At 35.7% G+C, this 22,366-nt stretch overlaps 1 protein-coding gene across 3 annotated transcripts in view; it reads right to left on the bottom strand.

Annotated features, from left to right (window-relative positions):
- Nucleotides 1–22,366, bottom strand: part of LOC134535905 (catenin alpha) — a 74,522-nt gene that overhangs the window by 11,324 nt on the left and 40,832 nt on the right. For 2 of the 3 annotated variants that reach the window (XM_063375276.1, XM_063375277.1), the window contains exons 11-15: nucleotides 15,904–16,104; nucleotides 13,594–13,745; nucleotides 3,307–3,379; nucleotides 2,393–2,460; nucleotides 969–1,150 (exon numbers count right to left, since the gene is read on the bottom strand). In XM_063375276.1, the coding sequence (XP_063231346.1) occupies nucleotides 969–1,150; nucleotides 2,393–2,460; nucleotides 3,307–3,379; nucleotides 13,594–13,745; nucleotides 15,904–16,104 (676 nt within the window). Of the gene's footprint in view, nucleotides 1–968; nucleotides 1,151–2,392; nucleotides 2,461–3,306; nucleotides 3,380–4,746; nucleotides 4,817–13,593; nucleotides 13,746–15,903; nucleotides 16,105–22,366 lie in introns of all 3 variants that reach the window. The other variant, XM_063375278.1, reaches the window with a different exon arrangement.

Below are 22,366 nucleotides of genomic sequence, written 5' to 3'. Positions count from 1 at the left end.
AACACGACAAAACGAAAAGACGAAACAAACACAATAGTTTTCCATAACAGAATAGAACGATAAAAAAAAAAACCCACAAATGATGACAGCACAAAAATATTGTTTTGCCGTGTTTTTGTCTCGTTTCTACTTATTTTGGATTCAATATTTTTGTGCTGCATGGAAAGTACGTTTAATTAAAAATCAGAGTATACAAGAGCATGCAAAACAACTTAAATTAATTAGTCATGCAACAAAAAACATACTTTGTTCAACTTAAAACTGTGACCCCCCAACGTGAGCCGGAACTAACATACCTAGTGTACCCATAACAATCATTGTAGTACACTCTCACCACGAAAGAGTGCGGGCTATACAATACAGTTTACTCAGCACAAGACAGCACGCACGCAATCTATACGGGCATCAATGTAACCAAACTCTAATGATTGTAAATGAGCTGGCTACATTTTTATACGCGCTACATAGCAACGACGAACAAGTTTTAACGATTGTAAACATCTTTAAAAGGAAATTTACACATCCGACAACTTTGTATTTCTGTTAATTGAACAAGCAAGCAGTAATCTATCTTAACAAATAATAAATTTCAACATTAACATATATTGTTTTATAAGGGAAAATAAGTCTATTAACCACATCACACATGGGAAAATATAACACACATTTTAGGGAATAAAATGCCGGACAGCAATTTAAAAACTGATTCCTATTGCACGTGCTTTGTCCTGTCATATATGGCAAAGTCATGTTTACTACCTAAACAATACATTCGGAATCTAACAACGGGACAAAAAAAACATAAAGCAAATGTTATGCGAGAATTTTTTTCCTCCAAATTTTGACACTCTAAAAATTGATAATGATTAAAAAGAAATTGTTACATAATATCAGATGCAGTAATAAAATTGAAATAAATTCAATATTGCCATTTTAATTTCATACAAAAATAAGAAAACTAAACTCACCGTGTGAAGTCAGTCATTTCCATCATGATCATGCACATGTGTTTAGCCAGCACGATGATATCGTTGCCTGTATCATCCCACTTTGCCACCTCCCGGTCAAACTTCAGTTTCTCACTGCGGAAATATTCCACTTGCTGAGCGATCTTCTGCTTGTCCTCCTCGGTCATCTTGCGCATGGCTTCCTGCCAACACACATTATACCAATGGTTATGTTCAATGTTTCACATCAAACCACATTTCTCACTAACACCACTCCATGAACAGGACTTTAAGGTAGATGAGCTGCTTTACGTAACACTGCAAATCCTCACCATGGAGGAGTATGGGAGGCTGCTGTAAAATCGGCCAAACACCATCTCTGTTCTGTTTGGCGGCCCGGTTCTTTACTCTTGAATAGTTGACGACACTTTGTGCCAGAGTCGAGGCTGTCTTGAACTCCAAACCATCAACTCCCATATTGTAAGACCCTCATGAGACCTCTGCATTGACTCCTGGTAATTTTATGATTGTAGCCTCTTGTAGCTGAACCAGAACCAGACGCTTTGCCTTTCCAAAAGATGGTACCCATTTCTGGAAACACTGGCACAGGGAATATCTACAGCAGTTGCAGCCCCCCGAGGGAAGTGAATCATTGGCCAGAGTGGTTAAGGTGCATCCAGGAAAAGACAAGAGTCGTAAAGGTTGCCACAGTGCACCCAGAAGAGAGAGCTTTGTCATCCCATGCACAAGTTATGCAGACTTCTTGTCCAGTAACTAATGCAGTTTCTGGAAATACCGTTCATTGTAACTTGTGTGACTATCTGTGTATTAACTCTCTCGGAGACCTCAGTGTTTGTCTCTGTGAGCTGTATGTTTGGGACTTTTGGTTATGGTAGGAAATTTTTGTTACAAAATTGTGTGATCAGCATCTCCAGATGGCAGACAGGTAATAGTCGTATCGTGCATGACACTCCGGGATTTTTGCGTAATTTTAACATGACTGTGCAACAGTGGTACTGCAATAAAAATTAATTTGAATGGCGAGAATTTGTTGCAAGTTCAGCAATTTCCCATTTAATTTTGTTTATAATCTTTGTAACATAACATTGATTCAGACAATCGTGCCTGAGATGTTAATGGCATTACACTGCGGTAAACAAATAGCTGCATGTCACAGCAAACTCAGAAACAAATACATAATGCAGCGATTACCAATGTTAACTACTTTGATATATGTATACACTTACTGTGAAGCCTTTAATAAATTTAAGGTTAAAGAAAGTGGATAAAGAAAACAACCTATCCTCCCCACCAAAGTCTTTAAAATGTTTGTATCTTAGACTTACAGTTTAATATAATGAACTTCTAACTTTGGCACAAGGATCAGCATATGTTACTTTAATAAATTATAAATATGAAAATTAAAGAGTTTGAAGTGAACTTACTCTAGCGGTTGTGATGCCACTGATATCAGGATATTCATCAACACCATGTTCACCAGTGTGGGCGCTCGCTGAAACCAAACAGACAGAGTAAACTTTCAGCATTTATCAGGAAATTAACTAGAAATTACTATTGTTATATAAATACCATAAAATCTTTATGCACTTGTAGATATTAATAAAATATAAAGACAGTAGATTAACATTATCAACTACAGAAAGCTAGTAACACAAACTGATTTGCTTGAAATTATTTCAGTTCTTTGTAATCTGAATATTTTGCCAATGACATTAATTACAAAAGGGACAGACAACTAAATAACTAGCAACGCTAAAATACAAATATCAGGACACTAAAAACAATGCAAACAAAAATAAAGACTGCACGCATACTGAAGAAAACTTGGGGAAAATTTTACTGTCACTAACGGCTACTCCTATGAAAAGTACAAAAATTCAAAGCAATAGAATTAAAACAACAACTAAATATGGTGGGAACACAGAGTTTACCTAAGTTACATGGTTATACTCACAAAGGTGTAAGAGAAAATCTCCAAGAGTAAAGTGGGCTCAGAACCACTTAATACTGTGCTCATATTAAGATAAATGATTAACACAGCATGGTGATATACATTAACTACTTTTGTCCAGATTAATAATTAATTTAATCAACGATTCTTATGTAATTTGGGTTACAGTTGTGCTTACATAGAAATGATGCACTAGCCTAGAAAGAAAACCTTGGCAGCAAATAATTAAAAAAAAAAAGATTAATTTTAAAAAATCAGCTTCTAACCACTGTTTTTCAGAACGCAGTTTAAAAATTACGAGGAATGATTCCTTACAGTTAACTAATTTACAGCCAGAGGGTGTGGTTTTACAAGTATTTCTATTACTGTAGTTACAAACAATCTTACATCTGCTCCTGGTATCTATAGTGAGATCTTCTCCAGGTTCAAATTCAGTATCTGTGTCAAGATCTTCCGAGGTCTGAAAAACATGGGGGCACAAGAACACATTTAACGCGCTACAACTACACAGCTGGGAGCAGAGGCAACGAGAGCCATAGTGTCTAGCACGAAGCTTCGTTGTTTGAGCGATCAGAACCTCATAGCAATTTGAAGAACCTCTGCATTAATATTCTCCTTACGTGAAACCGGCTCATTCAGCATCTCATTTATTCTCTTAGATATACGCTACCCATTTCATCTAACTGTACAGCACTTGGACCTTCTACCCATTGCCGATTTCTCCCATTACCAATTTAACCAATTTTGGATGACAAAGAAAATGCCTAGCTTGTTTCACTATTTCTTTTTTTGACAAACACCACCACAAATTCTGCTCCGCAAGGCAATAAAAAGAAACCCCTTCAAAATGCAACAGAGAATACTGAGTTTTAATTGAATTGTTCAGAGAAACAAGAAATATGTAATGATATTTCAGAGTGGTAACAATCACAAAACATAAACCATGTGAACATTTAAGATATGAAATAAAAGGGGTGTGTTTCACGACGACAACTGTAAATACAAAAGAGAGTTGTAAGCAAGGATCAAAGAATGCCTGGAAAATCTAACTTACCTATTTGGAACACAAACTCTTTTCAATGAGTTGAAGGGCAAGCCATGCAAGTAAACACGTATAGCCATACTGAGCTACTATATAAATAATTAATAATATTATTGTGTTGTGTGTTGTTCTGTACTTGAGATGGCAGGAGACTACATGGAACAACAAAGCAATGCCATGATGAACGCACAACTGTTTGATGATGTAGCATAGTAAAATCCACGAATGCCTCGACAATAACGTTCCATAAAGCATCAGCACTGGAGGAAAAATACAATATTATTCATAGGTTTATCTGCACCATAAAACTGAAATAGAATGGCAAATGTAAAAAAACTGGACACACATTTAAAGCAACGTCGAAATCGAAACCTATCTACCCTAGCTTGAAACTAATGTAAAGGTATTTACAAATTTTTTAAAAAAGTATTTTGGCAGGGAGGGGATAGGGAATATTGACTACCACAGGCAGCAAGAACTGTGACTAGGCACATACATGTAATAAGGCCAATGTGTCTGACTTGCCTAAAGTAGTTCAAGAGCATGTATATGCATCCATCCTAGTTTACTGCTCTGAGGATACGTGTGACATGAACGGTTGTCAGTAACATGAAGATCGTTGCCTACTTATATTCCACCGACACGGCCCACAGACAAAATGGGAACGGCAAAAACGTACTACGCGAAACGCTAAGCACGAGCCACGGCAAACGGACCGGCTCAAAACGGAACTGGTGGTCTTGTTGCCTCTGCCGCCCATGTGGAGACATGTGCATCAGCCTTACATTTGCTCCGTGTCTCAATGGTGTAATGCTCATCAAACTCTACATCCTCTGGGTCGAGTTCCTCGTCAGTCTGGAGAGAGAGAGAAACAACCACAACATGAGGGTTAGTTCGCACATGCCTGGCATGCTCCACAACCAGCCAACACGTTTGCCAGCCCAAAGAAAAAAAATTACCTTCAGTTACAACATAAAAATGCTTTGACTCGTAGATGAGTGTTGGACTGATACCACAGAGTAACCAAGAAACACACACGTCACTCCCATGTTTTGGGGGTGGTGGGTGGGTAGCAGGTCTCTGTATACGTAATCTCAGTCAATAAAGGGAAACAAAACCATTCACTAGTACGTAAAAAAAAAGCATTTAAAAAATTTAGTAGTACCTGCATCCTATACATGCTAATGGTAATAACCAATACATTTGTGTTAAACTGTTTAGTGCTTTTCTTTTGTCAAAATTAGTGATGGCCCGATATCCAAAAACCCGATACCGATTCGATAATTCCAAATTTACCGATCCGATACCCGATATTCCGATAATAGGCCTATCTCATTTCTAACACTGATTCTATAAAATTGTGGTTCTGGAGTACTGTTAGAGACAATAACGAAAAATGGTTATATTAATAAAACATACTTATGTGAATGTATATTATTTTTATTAATTGTAAAACATTGTAAATTCACATTATATGAAAGTTAATAAAGAAATTTTCATAATGGCCTAGAAATAAGCTCTCTAAATTCAAGGTCTTAAAATATTAAATTGTTTTTAAAGGCCAGATAAAGCAATATTCTGGTGTAGGTATTACCTACAGTATGCAAAAAAATATTGCAACTACAAGGAAACAAATTTCAGATTTTTGTGGAGAAATGTTGAGAAATCTTGTAGCTGTCCGGTATTAGTCTAGTCTCTAGTGTATTTGCTTATAATGTATGAATCACGAGTCACTGCATGTACTTAGTCCAGTGTCTCAACTGTAATCTACGAAAAATACCGTCCGAAAAACATCAAACTTATGTACCCTTTGTAAAATTTCATCACGGTAAATGACACGCTAGAAAGGAAGGTCTTCAAGTAGCAAATTTTGTGACCATAGTTCAAGTGTATCACTCCATTTATTGGTGCGAAAACACGTTAAAATACGTGAAAAGTAATTTCAATACAACTCTGAAACGTACTGCAGAGTTTATAAAACCACACATCTTTATTTATGTTGTTGGCAATGCACTCAATATAGCCAACATAATACCTTTGCTGCAACTTGCCCTACTTAAACACGTTTCATATTTTAGCTTTTGTAAAACTTACGTAACGTCTTTGTATAGAACAGCAGTTGGCGACCATGAAACGACACGGAAAGAAAATGCCTGTTATATCAAGTAGCAACTTTATTCTTCTTCATTTTTACTTGCGGCTACATCACTTACTAAATTAAATATCGTAATTATTTTTGTTTATGTTTTCAATTTATGTACACTTAGTGAACTTCGAAAATTCATCAAGCGAAAACACTTTGCGAATATCTGAAACGAATAAATATGCACTAATGACTGGGATTTGTGTACACATGGAAGAATTGTACCGTCGGGATGCATTGCAGTATCAGAAAGAAGAAATAGGCTTGAAATTGTTTCAGTGGAAAATATGCTTGGAATTACTAGGTAATATGGTGACGTGAAGAAAGATAAATTACGCCAACGGAAAATAAGCTTGGAATTACGGTTAAGGTTATGTGAGAAGTATTATTGGCGAGAGCAAACATCGGTTATCAAAATATCGCAAGTATTTACCGATGTCCGATATTGAAAAATGTGCCGATATTACCGATCTACGATATTGAATATCGAATATCAGGCCATCACTAGTCAAAATACATTTTATATGTATTTACCGTGCTCAAAAAAAAATATTACCATGAGAATGCCATTTTCATTAATTTTTTTTCTTTGCATAGGCTAGTGTTTCCTCAATGTTTTTTTTAAATTTAATTTGTTGTTTACAATTCACACCCAAAATCTTTTCCGTCCCATTTTCAATTTTTGAAATAAATTCAACCAGAGTTTTCAAGTTATCTAGCAACAAAAACCACTAAAGTATAAACGTGCATAAGACTATAAACATCTGCCACAGAAACCAAATCAAATGTAATGATATGACCACCCTTTGAACAGTTTGATTAATGTCCCCAAGAAAGGTGACGCATTTCGGCACACTAATATAAAACAGCTTTATACCATTAAATATTCAATAATGCCAAAATTTTTTGGTTATTGAAAAACAATTATTATAGCTTTAATATAAAGCATACCTTTAAAACATACAGATTGGCACATTGTTTCAAGGTTGATAATAGCATAGGGACTAACTTCAGATAAGAGCTCCGTAGTACCTATCTAATGTCGGCGCCCTGACAAACATCATAGCATTTTTTTGTTGTCACAGAAAACCTAGAGCTCAACAAACCAAAAGTGTAATTAGGACCAACAGAGCAAGGTTATACACACCTCTGTAATCGTCCTTTTGGTTACTTGAGCCTTATGTTTTCTGTGATGACAAAAACAATTCAATGGAATCAGCCAAACATTCATTTATGATTCATAAGTTACCACAGCAACAATTTTTCACGGATCATAGTATGGTGTTACAGGTTCAATTTCCTGCAGCCCTCTTTTGTGGGACATGGATACTTTCTCTTCATTCCTTATCATAATTTATTAATATTTTTAAATTAAAAATTGTGGATGGTGATGAATGAATGAATGAATGAATGAATGTATGTATGAATGAATGAATATATATATATATATATATATATATATATATATATATATATATATATATATATATATATATATATATATAAAATATGTGTGTGTGTAACGTGATAAATGATAAGGCTGGCATTTATAGGAAGACAAACAAAAAGTTTACAAAATTTATAAGCTATAAAAATAGCTCAACACCAAATTTACATCATCAGTTGCTTCCATGAATAAAATTTAAATGCTATTTGCCCAATACATGGTACCACACTACTGAATGATAAATATTCTGCATGTAATGAACCTCTATCTAGAAACTTACATGTGGTTTGAAGAATGCAAAATAGCTAAAAATTAAATTTAAAACATATATATCTATTTAGGTGTATAGAAATTCCTTGCAAATGTTAGGTAAATTTTTTAATAAAAAAAATGTTATGTGCAAGTAGTACTAGTATAAAACATAATGACATTCTCATATCATACTTAGCTGCAGCAAAGTTTAATACATTGGAAGGATGAAATACTTCTGGCTACATTGAAAAATTCGTATTTCCACACCAAAAATCCATCCCTGTAAAGGTTAGTATTCAGAACATCCACAAGTCAAACACAGGAGGCTATGCTTGATTCTTGTATCAAACAGGTGATTAAGTTTAGTTTTTAGCACAAAAGCTTCCCCTTGATACTGTATTTACCAGAATAACCGGCTTATTTTAAACTTGACAACGCCGCATGGCAACGCTGCACAGCAGAATTCCACCACGCTACAAGGTTGGCTAACCTGCTATTGATTTACGGATGACGGATATCACTTGTACATGGTTTGTGTGTTACTGTGAAATAGACTTTGCACTAATTATTAACTGATAGTGGTTGCGATCATCAATGTTTGCTGAAAAAACTTAAAATGAGTTCAGGAAATGGGAAATCGTGCTGTGAGAAGACAGTACGTTATCATGGAAAGTTATATATGTGACTGGATGGAAACAGAATATTTGTGTTTGAGTGAGAGTGTATTAAAATCAAATTTGAAAAGTGAGTATTTGTTGCATGTGGTTCTTCAACAATTTCTCAAAATATTTTGTTATATTCCTTTTAACATATAGCATTGATTTTGGTTAGTGGTGCACCGATATGACTTTACCGATTACCGATTAAATTACCGATTATGAGAGCAATAATCGGCAGATACCGATTCAGTTACTGATTATAATGAAATTTTTTTAAGTGTAATAATGCACACAAAAATTTTTATTCCCATGTGAATTTAATAACAAGATTAGGTAAAATCGAGAATACAGTTATAATAACAGTGTAAAAATATATAAAATACACTATTAAGTCATTGCAAAGTGTAAATTAAATTAACTTCTATTTATATTTGTTATTGTAAACTTGAACTACAGTATAACAATTGTAATTTACAATGGGTAAGTTTTTGTTGCGGAAAACTAGCATTATTATTGACTATCACATAAGGTTGCATCAAGAAATTACCGTTTAACAATTTAAACATGCTGCTTTTTTGAGTTTATAGAAAAATGTTTCCACACTTCATTTTTTTTCTCCCTACTCGCCATCTCACTATAATTATATAAAAATGACTAAAAACTAGGGATGGGTTGAGTACACATTTTTATCGATTCCGATACCAGTAACGATTCCTAAATTTCGATTCTCGATTCCGAGTCATTCCAGTTTTCGATTCCTGGTAATTCTGGTCACATAATTAAAACTACTTAAGAATTGAATGCATTACATAATGATAATAACATGTATAAAGGATAATTATAGACTTAGGATTAAATGTTGAGGGTTTTTTTTTTTTTTTTCAATTACCAGTGAAGAAGCATTTTCACATAAAGTTTGTTTGCTAGTAAGTACTAGGCTGTGCACAATGAAGTTCAACATTTAGACAAGGTTCTTTAACAGACGATAACGCCGATAACATAACATCTTTGTTCAAAATGGGTTCAAAGGTAGCACTACTTTTTTCTGTGGTACCTTTTGACTTAGTTGGTGACAGTGCTGTAAACAAAAGTTTGTTTTTCTTCAAAGACTATTTTTTCTGGTAGTAATGTGTGCCGGGATTTCAAATGCTTCATTAAATTGGTTGTAGATTTATAAGTACCGCTCCGTGAAATTTGCGCACTACCATTATTACAAATTGCATATTTGTAATTTTCACTATTGATGCGAAAATGTTCCCAAACTTTAGACATGTTGATACAATATCAGACCATTCGCATCGTAATTTGAAACGACAGTCGGCGAACATTTTTTTACTAACAAACTAGCAAAACACTTGAAAATATTTTTAGCAAAACAATATTTGTGCCAAATAAATAGCATAAATGCGAAACAATTCACAGTAACCTCAATAGCACGACTAGCCAGGTTACTGTGAATTGTTTCGCATTTATGCTATTTATTTGGCACAAATATTGTTTTGCTAAAACTATTTTCAAGTGTTTTTCTAGTAATTATTACGGTTTTCCTTTGCAAGAAATAAACACGAGCCTCTGTTGGCGGTATGGCCAGATAATTCTTTATTATCGATTGTTGCTTTCATTATACAATTTGTCCCGTACGCAACGAATCGATACGTTTCGACTTGACTTTATATTTTATGGCCACCAGAGATTTTGTGGAGGCCATCATCCTTGAATGGCTCACAACTAAAATGGTGACGACACGTGATGTGATCTCGTTTCATAACCGTCACTTTCTTCACAAAAAACAATGGACTTTTCTTAACTGCAAATAAAATTAATAACTCTTTTTACAATTTATTTACGTCTAATACATGAGTGAGGAATAATGTTCTTCGATCGTGGAGTTTTAATTAGAGGTTAAACATGCCCGGTAACATTGTTTTTATTTATTTTTATTCGTATAAAATTAATATTTAATCATAATGAGCATTATTAGGAATTTTATGCGCATACGGCAGGTAAGATATATTAAAATAAGTAAGTAAAGTTCAGACGAAAATATATTACTACTGTATTTTCTTAACTTAACCGATTCCTAACCTACCTTGCCCTTTTTTAGTACCCGATACTGAGTACCCAAATTTTTTAATAATCGGTGGTATCGAGGAATCGGAGAATCGAATCGACCCATCCCTACTAAAAACCAATACTAGCACATGTGATTTTATTTATGTTGACTGAATATATAAAATTATAAATACTTTTTCACTTCTCACGTCATACAAATAACAAACGGATAATGTTACCAAAGACGCCCATAACGAGTTTGTAAAACGCAGTGATAAAAACTAGAAGGTATCGGGACCACGATTTTGAACCGCTACTACGACTCGAAAAGATCGATTGTCATAGAATCCACTGCAACTGTTTGTGGTATTTTGATTGTGTGCCATATATTTTACGTCTCTGGCTATAGATAATGTACAAGGCCACTAAACAAAAGACTAAACGTAAATAAACGTGTAGGAAAAATCTTTTATTGTTCGAGGCAATGAGATTTATTAAACTTAACGAAATATCTGTAATTATGATATGACGGAGTTAGATGAATTTTGTAATATATACAAATATTACCGTATTTCATCCTAAAAATTGTGTAACAAAATATTACACGGTAAAAACCTACTTAATTACGCCGGGACGTAAATAATCGGCAAAGTAATCGTTAAGATAATCGCCGATTACGATTAATTGGTAAGTACCCATAATCACAGATTAAGATTCATCGGTATCCGCATCGGTGCACCACTAATTTTGGTTATTCATGGCTGGGATGTTAATGGTGTTTCACTGCATTAAACCAAACAGCTGTGATCGGTAGCCATTTTTATATTCTTCACGCTTTTTCCTTGCATCATGGTAACCATACTATCATTTACAGTTAATCCCTAAATAAAATATTTATTGCCCAATGTCTGTAGGGACGTGTATTTGCAAAAAGATTATTACTGGAAATATTGATACATTTAGTAGTACACTTGTGCTAGAATAAGGAGTGCTTAAACCAATATCCAACAGACATCAACACCTGTACAATAATACTATTAATATTACAGAAAAAAAAACAAAAAACAATTATATTATAACTCTGAATAGTTACCAAAGTTCTGCATACACATTTAATAAAAATTAGAAATATTATTACAAATTCTGTTTTAAAAGTTTGGTGCAAGGCTTATTCCAAAAAAACAAATTTGTACATAATATTAGGGGTGCGAGGAAACTTATTCAGGTAAATACATTATTGTTCAACTCATTCAGCAAAATACATAAATATCATTTAATTTTTTTAAAATTGTTTTGTTAATACCTAAACAGACATGTCAATGACAATGAGTTGAATGAATGAGTTAATAATGTTAGGCCTGTACGAATATCAGTTTTTTTTAGTTTGAATCAAATATGAATATCAAATTATTCTAAAATATGAATATCAAATCTGAAATAGTAAAAATTAAAATCCCATTAAACATTTTTCTCTCACATATAGCAAATAAATATTGAAAGAAAAAGTAAATGTGTAGTGTCATGGCTTCTGGGAAATTAGATAAATAATACTAAAGTAAAAGGTTAGTTAGGTTAAGTCAGCTAAAATTACTATAAATAACATTTTTTTTGAAAAATTCAAATTTTGAAAGGAAAATATAAATAATTATATTTTATGTTAATCAAAATATGATCTACACAAAAACCTTTTTAATAATAAACAGTGCAAAGCAAATATGTAAGGCAATTATAGTATGTGTGAAGAAACTTCATTATGATGTAGGCCTGAAATTTTTTTTTAATGTACTTGTATTTTTCAATTGAACATTAATTATTATTTATATTCAAACATATTAACATTAATGGATTATATATTTTGACTTGTTTTAACTAAAGTGTAGGAACACAGTAGCTGCTAAGAATGTTCCTCTTTTTTTCTGTCCAGTGTATGTATGCCTGGTAAAAGAGGGAAAGTTTTTTCTCCTCTTAGTCTGACTTTTTTTTCCCGCCACACATGACAAGATAATTGCCTGAGCTGTCACTGCGCTAGGAGTGTGAGTGTGTGCGCGGAACTGTATCTAGTAGTCATCGTTCGCTGTGTATTATTAACTAAAAAAACTTTGTCGTAGGTTGTTAGGCTTTAGGAGTTTTTGCTATGATTATGCGACCAAATGTTTTCCACACTATCCATACAAGCTTTTTCTCTTCGCTGTCCCGTTCTTAAGGAAACTAAACACAAATCTCGTATGTCCTGGTTCTATCCTCCAATTTGAAAACGGTCAACTTTAATATCCATGCAGTGTTTCACTTTTTATGGACAAGTATTTATCCTTACCAGTATGCTACAGTTTTAATCTATTTTTAACGACCTGCCAAACTCTCTTCTCGGTTAAATAAATTAGCTGATAATGTGGGTGTTAGTAATGATTCCAAATTACTGAGTTAAATCCGGCTTTACTCAAAATTCATATGGCCAGATGTAGCAAAAAACTCCACATAAATAATCCCAAAACATTACAAATATCCTGTGGAAATGTTGTCCCTTTTTCCAGACTTTTGTGATCCCGCAAAGCCGTATTCGTAAACGACTGGATATTTGTTATTTTTTTGAAGTGTTAATAATTGAAATCATATCGAATACGAATAATAAACTATTCGTTTTGACATTTGAAAATTCAAATGTTTGTACAGGCCTAGTTAATGTAAAAAATAGGCTTGGTTCTGTAACAAAAATTTGATTCTAACAAAACCACTTAAAAGTTAAATTAGGCTATACATGGTAAGTTTATATGATTGGAGGTGGAACTGCATACACATTCATAATGGTCTTGGCAATAGAAATGACACAAATTGTAAACAAATTTTACAAATAGACCATTAATTTAAAAGTGCTCACTTTGATGTAAAATAATATAAAAAAAACACTACTATTTTATCACAATACACAATCCAATCAGCAATTAAAATTTAAGCCAGATGCCTATCATTTTTAAATTACTGGACATGCATTTTCACAAATCACTAGATACTAATCTACCAATATCAGAAAAACAAGTGAACAAAACTTGAAAATCAAGTATATATGCACTGTGTAACTCACTCGGTTCATCAACACCGCACGGCGTATTTCCCTCACGCCATCATAAACCAGCCTAGAAGCATCAATGAACTCGTTTTCATCAACATCCTTCGGGGGATTTGAAGACAATGCATCAACTGCCACTTCCACACGCTGAGCAAAGTTGGGCATCACTGTGGTACAAAAATGAAACAAAATAAAAAAAATTCAAAAGCCAAACTATGTCTTCTGCTTTCCGATTACATGCAAGGAACACAAAGTTTCACATAAAACAAGTAACAATATGAAAATGACAGAAAATTTGTTGTGAAATGAAATGAGTATTAAACAGGGTTGCCAAATAAATCTGTAATAATTTTTCCCTGACTTCCCATGACCCAAAATTGCAAATTTCCCTGACTAATGTTTAATAGCAATTTACCTATTTTGAAATTTTCTGAAAGAAATAATAAGAATACAGCCTTCACCATCCCATAGCTGACCTAATTAAAACATAACCTTGAATGTATACACCATTTATAGAATCTATGACTATGCCCCAAAACACATTTTTGATAAAAAAAAAAACTGAGCACACTGGAGCATGAAATTTTCTTCTCAAATTACTTTCACTGGGGATTTTCCATGAATTTTCCAAGATGTAAATTACATTCCCAGACTTTCCCCAATGAGGACACATTACATCCTGTTAACAGCTCGTCAACATCTTGTTGACATTAAGTTATTATAGATACAGGATGACGAGATGAGAATGGAGCACTGACAGAATGCACAGGTGGTGAAAACAGCAGCACCCTGACAAAAACCACAGACTCAAGGCAACATCCCAAGGTCTCCTACTTGCGAAATATCCGGGTTGACTCCGCCGGGATTGGAACCCGGCTTGCTTTGATGGGTGGCAAACAATCTCGGGATTCCCACTCTCTTACTTCACTTAATTTCTTTGAGTTTTGTCTGACCCATCTAGAATTTTTACTCTGAGTTGAAACCACATAATGTGCAGGTTTGACTATACAATGTTTTCCTATCTAACACATACCGTATTTACCTGAATGCAAGACGATTATTTTTCTCCCGGCAACGGTAAAAAATTTCACATTCGTCTTGCATTTGAAAATCTTGATTTTTGATGGTAGTTTGTCCCACATTTTTAGGCTAATACAATGTGAAATTACTTTTATGGTTACTTTTATGGGTACAGGCAATAAATAACTATTAACATTATAATCATTTAATGAAAAATACAGTACAATTTAAAGCTAATTTGTACGCAAAAAGATTATAAAAAACATCTACGGTACTAGTCGCCATGCTTTGTTTATTTGCGCTCACGCCATAGATAAAGTATGCACGAAAGAAGACGTGAAACCTAGACTTGGTAAACCAGGTCATTTCTCATGCTGAATTTTGTAGTACATGATATCTCCACTATGTTGCGAGCGCTGTAACAATTTTAGTAACCCAAAGTGTTGTATACGTTTTAACAATGTTATTCTATGTAAACGAAATTGTTTATTTTCGTTAATAAACAAATGCGGTAAATTGCAGGAACCTAAAATGGATAGTGTTGAAAGGCGAGGAACATCAAATTCTTTTATAAAGAAAGGCTCTCGAACATATGTTATGTAAAATGTTTATTTATAGCTTGTTATATACTATTTTCTGGTTTATAAAGGTTAAAAAGTTGACCTCGTCTTGCATTCGAGTCGTCTTGCAATCGGGTAAATACGGTAGTTTGTACATAGCTTGTAAACATTGGTACCAGCATGCAAGGTTTATTGATGAATGATGATAAAGTACATAGTCAACAAGCAGTTACTAAAAAATATTTTTAACATCTAAACAAAATAGGATTAGGTAAACTAGATAATCTAAATATGACCTAGCACAAAGAATGGTCTGCATTCGATGGTTTCAGGCCCAGTCAAAAGCTGTATAGTGTTAATTATTTTGATATCCAGCAACAGCTCAAGTTTACACATTTAAATTTTTTTTTTTTTTAAACTATGAACCTACTACAAAAATCTTATCTATACTAATATTATAAAGCTGAAGCGTTTGTTTGTTTGAACGCGCTAATCTCATGAACTACTGGACCGATTTCAAAAATTCTTTCACGGTTTGACATGTACGTGATCCCCGAGTGCTATACACTATTCATGCACCACGGGCGAAGCCGGAGGCGGACCGCTAGTTTATAATAAAAAACACTGCCTTTGCTTTAAAAAAAAAAAAAAGACTATCTCATCTGGGGCATCTCGGTATAAAAAAAAAAAAATGGCCAAAACACCAGACACACCGCCGGTCGGGGGAGGAGCGACGACGGCTCACCTTGATCCCTCAGCACCTTCACTGCCTCCAGCACGCGCTCCGTGTATATCCCCGGCTCGTAGTTGTCCATCTCCGCCCCCACCACGTTGCAGACGCGCGAGGAGCGGCCGCGGATGGCTCCGGCCGTCCGGTCCAGCGTGTCAGCGTCGCCCTCCTGCAGCGCCAGCACGCACTTGTTCACGTCCTCCAGGATGTGGTTCTCTGCGGACACGAGCGTTCCGACACGCACGCTTCACAATCGGCCATCTTCCCCGTCGGCTTTCTCCCAACCAAGCTTATCGTGCGGAAAAAGCAAATGGGTACGTGGCCAGGGGCCTATTCCACCAATAAACTTTGCAACTTTTCAATTTGCACTTTGCATATAACTGAAAAGTGCAAAGTAAATGTGTTCCACCAAATTTTTTTTAACTTCTTTGCATTCCAACAACAGCCAGTCTGCAAAGTCTTTGCATTATTTTATTCAATTGTTTACATTACTGTTACCTAGTTTGTAGGTTATAGAGTGCATGATGAGTAAGAAAATAGAAGTTGTGCATAAAAAAAATTAGCAGTATTAGAACTTATAAAAAAAAAAAAAAGATATATTATTTGCAAGTATCTCGAATACAGTAACACAGAAACAAAAGGAGAAGGAATGGACTGACGTTCTTTTAAAAGCACAATGAATATCATTGTCAATCATGAAATTTATTCTTAATCTGTACACTTTCCTTACTGGAACTCTGTCATCTTTATCAGATTCATCACTTGAATGCAATAAAATATGCCTCCTCATTTTCCTTCTTTTACTTTTGTAGGTTATGTGTTTATGTTACTATGTTTTCATTTCTCTCAACCACATTAAATTAAATAAAATAATTACTTAGATGATAAATTTATAACAAACAACACTTTTAACCACCTCAAACAAATTATTTAAATAAGATCACACAATAAAAAGTTAAACTGCAAAAGCAAAATGATATTTGCAAAACCTCTGAAAACTTTGCAAATATTTATAGATGAGTTATGCAGAGAGAGATTATTGTGGAACAGAAACACGTTCAAAAGTGCAAAGTCTTTGCACTTTTCAATTTTTGCTTTGCGAATTCTAATTTTCGTGGAACAGAAGTAAGAAACAAAAGTGCAAAGTGAAAAGTTGCAAAGTTTATTGGTGGAATAGGCCCCTGATTGTAACTTCACAGCTATAGGTAGGGGTAGTCAAATTTTGTTAACGACGAAATCACAAATATATATATATATAATATATATATATATATATATATATATAATATATATATATATATATAAATATAATATATATATATTATATATATATATATATATATATATATATATATATATATATATATATATATATATATAATCAGCTGCACATGATGTGTACTTCAAATAACCTTACTTAGTAACGATAATAAGTTAATATACTGCATTTCCTTTTAAGGTAATTTGCTTTGAAGTGTGGCTTTCAAATCACCAACGATGGCTGTAGTTTTGTCATGGAATGTTGCATTTGAAAGCTGAGAAATCTCACACAAAAAAACAATTATGTTGGGTCACAGTTGCATCTTAAAAATTTTTCTCTAATAGACAGTGGATGGAGATTTTGCCAGTTCAGGGACATTTTCAAAAGGTTGGACAGGGAGGGAGGGAGGGAGGGACAACCTTCAACACCACTACATGGCCACACATACTCACAGAACCCACACACAAACTCGCTGGTTTATTTTTAGATTTCCTCTCAAGCCAAATGCCTGCCAACCAAGTCATGTCACTCGCGGGGCCACTTTTTACACACTGCTCATATATTTTAACTGAACACTTTATACTTACTCGTAACATAATTATTAAAAACCAACACAGGGGAGTTATTTATACATATACTCAAGACACACAGCATTTATAAAGTTTTTTTTTACCCAAAGTTATAAATTTGCAGAATAATCGCACTTCACTTTTTTAAAATAAAAATTGGCATAAAATATGCTACCCATACGCGGGTAAATACGGTGATCTTCACCTACATAAGCATGTGTTTCAGAACAGTTTCTGACTTGTTTTATAAATGTATAGTACCTGGATGACCGAGCTTTGCTCTGTATTTTTTTTTGGTAAATTGTGTTATATAGAAATTATATTTAAATACGAATTACATACTGATGAAATGATGAAATATGAATAATATTTTTCGATCTTACCGACATAATAATAAGCGATTTTTTCAAAAATCGTTTAGGCATTTTAAAGTGAACACATGAGTTAAAAATACACAAATAATATAAGTAAACAACTTGGTCCAACCTCAAACTAAACACTCATTGGTTTTTATTTCTATACATGTAATAATTTAAGCCTAGGCGTGTAAAAGTCAGAGTAATTATAGCAGGAGACAATCTAAAATGCACAAGGGAAAAACGTAAACTCACGAATGTATAAACGTAACGGGAATGTCTGGAATATACATGACTGCTTGTAAGTTCTGATACCGTATATGTTCCGACTTTCTGTGTATATAATTTGAGCATGTTTAGTGTAGTGTATAGACTTTGAACATTTTAAACTTCCCGCCCAGCAGGGCATTGTGGTTGGTCACTCTGGAGTGGCCAGGAAGTAGGTTGGTGCACCTGCGCACAGGAAGAGGACAGTCTGATAATCAACATGGTGGTGAGTGGATGTTGGTTATTATCGCGACTCGTTTCAATCTAACTATAGTTGCTTACAAATGTTGCATCTGCTGATTATTTCAGTCCACATCTCTTCGTGCAACATTTTTGGTCCTCCGGGCCGGATCTGTTCCGGGATTCGTCGTAATTTGGCGGTGTTAATTTCGCTTTGTCTCTGCCCACGCGGTACGGTTCGGTACTCGCGCTGTTTTTCGTCTCGGCGACAAGTTTTGTTACTTTGTTTCGTTGCATTTCGTATTCTTCTTTTGTGGTGCAAGAGATTTGTCCGTTATGCACTCCATACCTAAGTGCGTTTTTGTTTGTGTTTTTACAGACCACTTAGGTACGTTTTGATATGGTGCGATCGCGCACATGGTGTGACGTCGTGGGATACCGGCAAAATTATCACATCGCAAGTCTCCTATATTGTATGGCGATGCTCTCAGTGCCTCGTCAAGTCTTTGTGTTATTTTAGTTGTCGTTGCTGTGGATTATTGGACGGTTGTCCCCAGTTAAGGCTGATTATCCACTTCGTTATTCTGGAATGGGCATCTGTTTATTGTTTGTTTGCTGGTGTGGGGCTCCCAGGTACCTTGTGTCGTTTCGCTGTTCTGTGCTTGAGATTTCCTTATTATTTGTAGAGGTCATAGTTTTCAGTTGTAGTGGTGCCCTAACCTCACATATTAGTCTCGTGACGTCGTTGTCACAATGGCGGCCGTACGGGCGGCAATGGTTAGACTTAAGTTGACGGAAGGTCGCATGAAGAGAGCGCACGACCTTGCACAAGCCGTACGCATTGACCCAGCCAAGCAGGGCTTGTTCTTGGCCACTGTACGAGACCTTGCTCAGCTCCGCGATCACTTTGATGCATTCAATGTCACAGTTGAGGCCGCATCTGACACCCTCGATGAGTTCAGTTTGGACGACCATGCTGCTCGCATGGATGAATTTGAAGCTAAATATTTTGATGTGATAGCCGTACTTGACAGCTTGTCAGGTCCCTCTTCCAGTGACTTGCTGCCCCTGACCGGTCCGAGCACCAGTCCTCGTGTAGCACTTCCTAAGATAACACTGCCTAGTTTTGATGGTGACCAGAGGCAATGGCTGAACTTTTCCAATTTGTTCTCCACACTTATTATCAACAATCGTGATGTTTCCCCAATTGAACAGCTTGAGTACCTGAAAACCTCCTTACAGGGTGAGGCACTTAGGATGGTTCAGGCGCTGCCCATGACAGCTGCTAACTTCCGTGTGGCGTGGGATTTGTTGACTAACCGTTACGAAAACAAGCATTTTGCTGTGAGCATACACGTTGTGGCATTGTTACAAGCACCAGTTGCATCACTCGACAATCCTAAATCCTTACGACATCTGTTATCGGTTATTACCGAATATATTTCTGCTTTAAAGGCCATGAATGTCCCGGTCGATCAATGGAATTTGATACTGCTTCCAATTCTTTGTAAATGTTTGGACAATGTGTTGCGCACTAAGTGGGAAATGACTTTATCTAATGAATTCCCCACCCTCGGTGACTTCATAGCATTCCTTGAGAAGCACTGCAATGCGCATGAGGCAGTACGTTCATCCCGACCTAACTCTAGATCCGTACCGGCACCCAGGTGGAAGCCACAACCACTGCCTAGATGGACGCCTAGTCGCATGCAGACGTATACAGTAGAACCCTGTTATAATGTTCCTGCATATAATGTTTTCCTGCTTATAATGTCATATTTTTAAAGTCCCAATATTTCCCCCATAAGGACAATGTATTTATTTCCTGCTTATAATGTTCATAAATAGTGTAATTTCCTGCTTATAATGTTTGCTTTCTCATTCATTAAATGGGGGAAAAATGTTTTAAAACCAAATTATTCCAACACGTACGATAAAAAATTTCCTTTATATATGTTTACAATCACTGCCATACAATACATGAAGTTTGTTAAAATACAATTTTATGCAATATACTGAAGGTACACAATGTTCATAGTTACGTGTCAGTTGGCATCCTTAGTCAACTCTTCTCTTCCTTGCCATTCCAGTGGGTATTCAGATGCACGTACATAGTCCTACAATATTTAAGTTGCCAACCATTGAGCGAGGGCATAACTATAAGTGTTTTCTTTTGCTTACAAATATATATATATATATATATTTTTTTTTCTTCATTCATACGTAGGAATCCCAAAATTAAACATTTTCAGGTGGCGAAGGAGTAGACATTCTCACTCTTAATGTTGTCATCATGAATCGTGAGACAATTTTACAAAAAATGTGGCAGTGTATCTTTAAAGACAAACAAAATTTAACCAGGGAACAAGACGAAGTTGAAAAATTGTTGGCTTGTTTCAGAAAATTCATGTATCAAGTATACTATCTTTGGTTTTAACATTAAAGTTGTTTACATAGCTTTGTGAGTCCATTGGTACAAAGCTCGAACATTGTTAAGTGCTGAATTGAGATTTCCTGCTTATAACGTTTTCCTGCTTATAATGTTTTTTTCTTGTGCTCCCTTGAAAAACATTATAACAGGGTTCTACTGTAAGTGTTTGGTGAGTCCCCAGCAGGTGTGCGTTGTGTGCGGAGCTCCGCACAACCTGTACTCATGTTCACAGTTTTTGCAGCAAGACCCTGCAGATCGTTATACTGTTGTGAAGGAACATAGGCTCTGCATAAATTGTCTAGCCGCTTCTCATCAGGCCAAGCATTGTGCCTCAAAGTCTGCTTGTCGCCGCTGTGGAGTGCGGCTCCATTCGTTGTTACACTTCAATCGAGCTGTCGAGCCTAATGGAGCTGAAGATAATGTGGATACTACCCTGTCTACCCATGAAGAATCCAGTGCAATAGTTTCTGCCATTACTCCAGTAATGAAGCTGGCATCTAAGACAATTCTGTTATCTACTGCTCAGGTACATGTTTTTACTGCTTCTGGAGCACATGTTGTCGTTCGTGCATTACTGGATACGGCCAGCCAGGCTAGTTTCATTTCTCAACACTGTCTTCAAACATTAGGGTTACCTTGTAGAAGAGCTGGCTTATCGGTACATGGGTTGTCCAACACCCCGGTTACTGTAGCCAAATCGTACACCTAAGTTGTAATCTCGCCCATTGATAGTGATATTCACTTTGCTATTGATGTATTTGTGCTTCCGAGGATAACGAATCAGTTGCCCAGTATGCCATTGTCCTCGGAGGTACGTAAGGCTGTGAGTCATTTCAAACTTGCTGACCCGACCTTTGATACACCTGGTCCGATCAATCTGCTCATCGGTGCTGATTTACTCCCTCGTCTTCTAACAGGGGGCAAACGCGAGGGTGACCCTGCAGCCTTGGAGTCGCTCATGGGATGGGTCTTGATGGGTCCTGTAGAGTCCCAGTGTCCCACTGCTAAGGCCTTTTGTGTCTCTCTTCTCATCGTTCCGGCATTACCCGACATTATGAACCGGTTCTGGTAACTAGAGGAGTTTCCCCCTTCTAAACATCAGTCACCAGAGGACATTCAATATGAAGAGCATTTTGTGCGCACCCACTCACGAGATCACTTAGGCAGGTACACTGTGTCCTTGCCATTTCGTTCTGAAACTCAAATGTTTGGGATCAGTAGGCCACAGGCTTCAGACTCGCCTTCAGAAGGACCCAAAATTACATCATGTCTATTGTGATTTCATGAAAGATTTTTTGGATAAGGGGCACATGGAGGCTATCAAGTCACCTGTGGGAACACCGTCGCAAATGTAGTATCTTCCGCATCACTGTTTGGTCAAAACAGATAGTTCGACAACAAAGCTCCGAGTAGT

This window comes from Bacillus rossius, chromosome 10, assembly GCF_032445375.1.
Source record: "Bacillus rossius redtenbacheri isolate Brsri chromosome 10, Brsri_v3, whole genome shotgun sequence".
Lineage (NCBI taxonomy): Eukaryota > Metazoa > Arthropoda > Insecta > Phasmatodea > Bacillidae > Bacillus > Bacillus rossius.
Note: the sequence above shows the minus strand (reverse complement) of the source record. Positions and strands in the feature narration are given on the sequence as shown.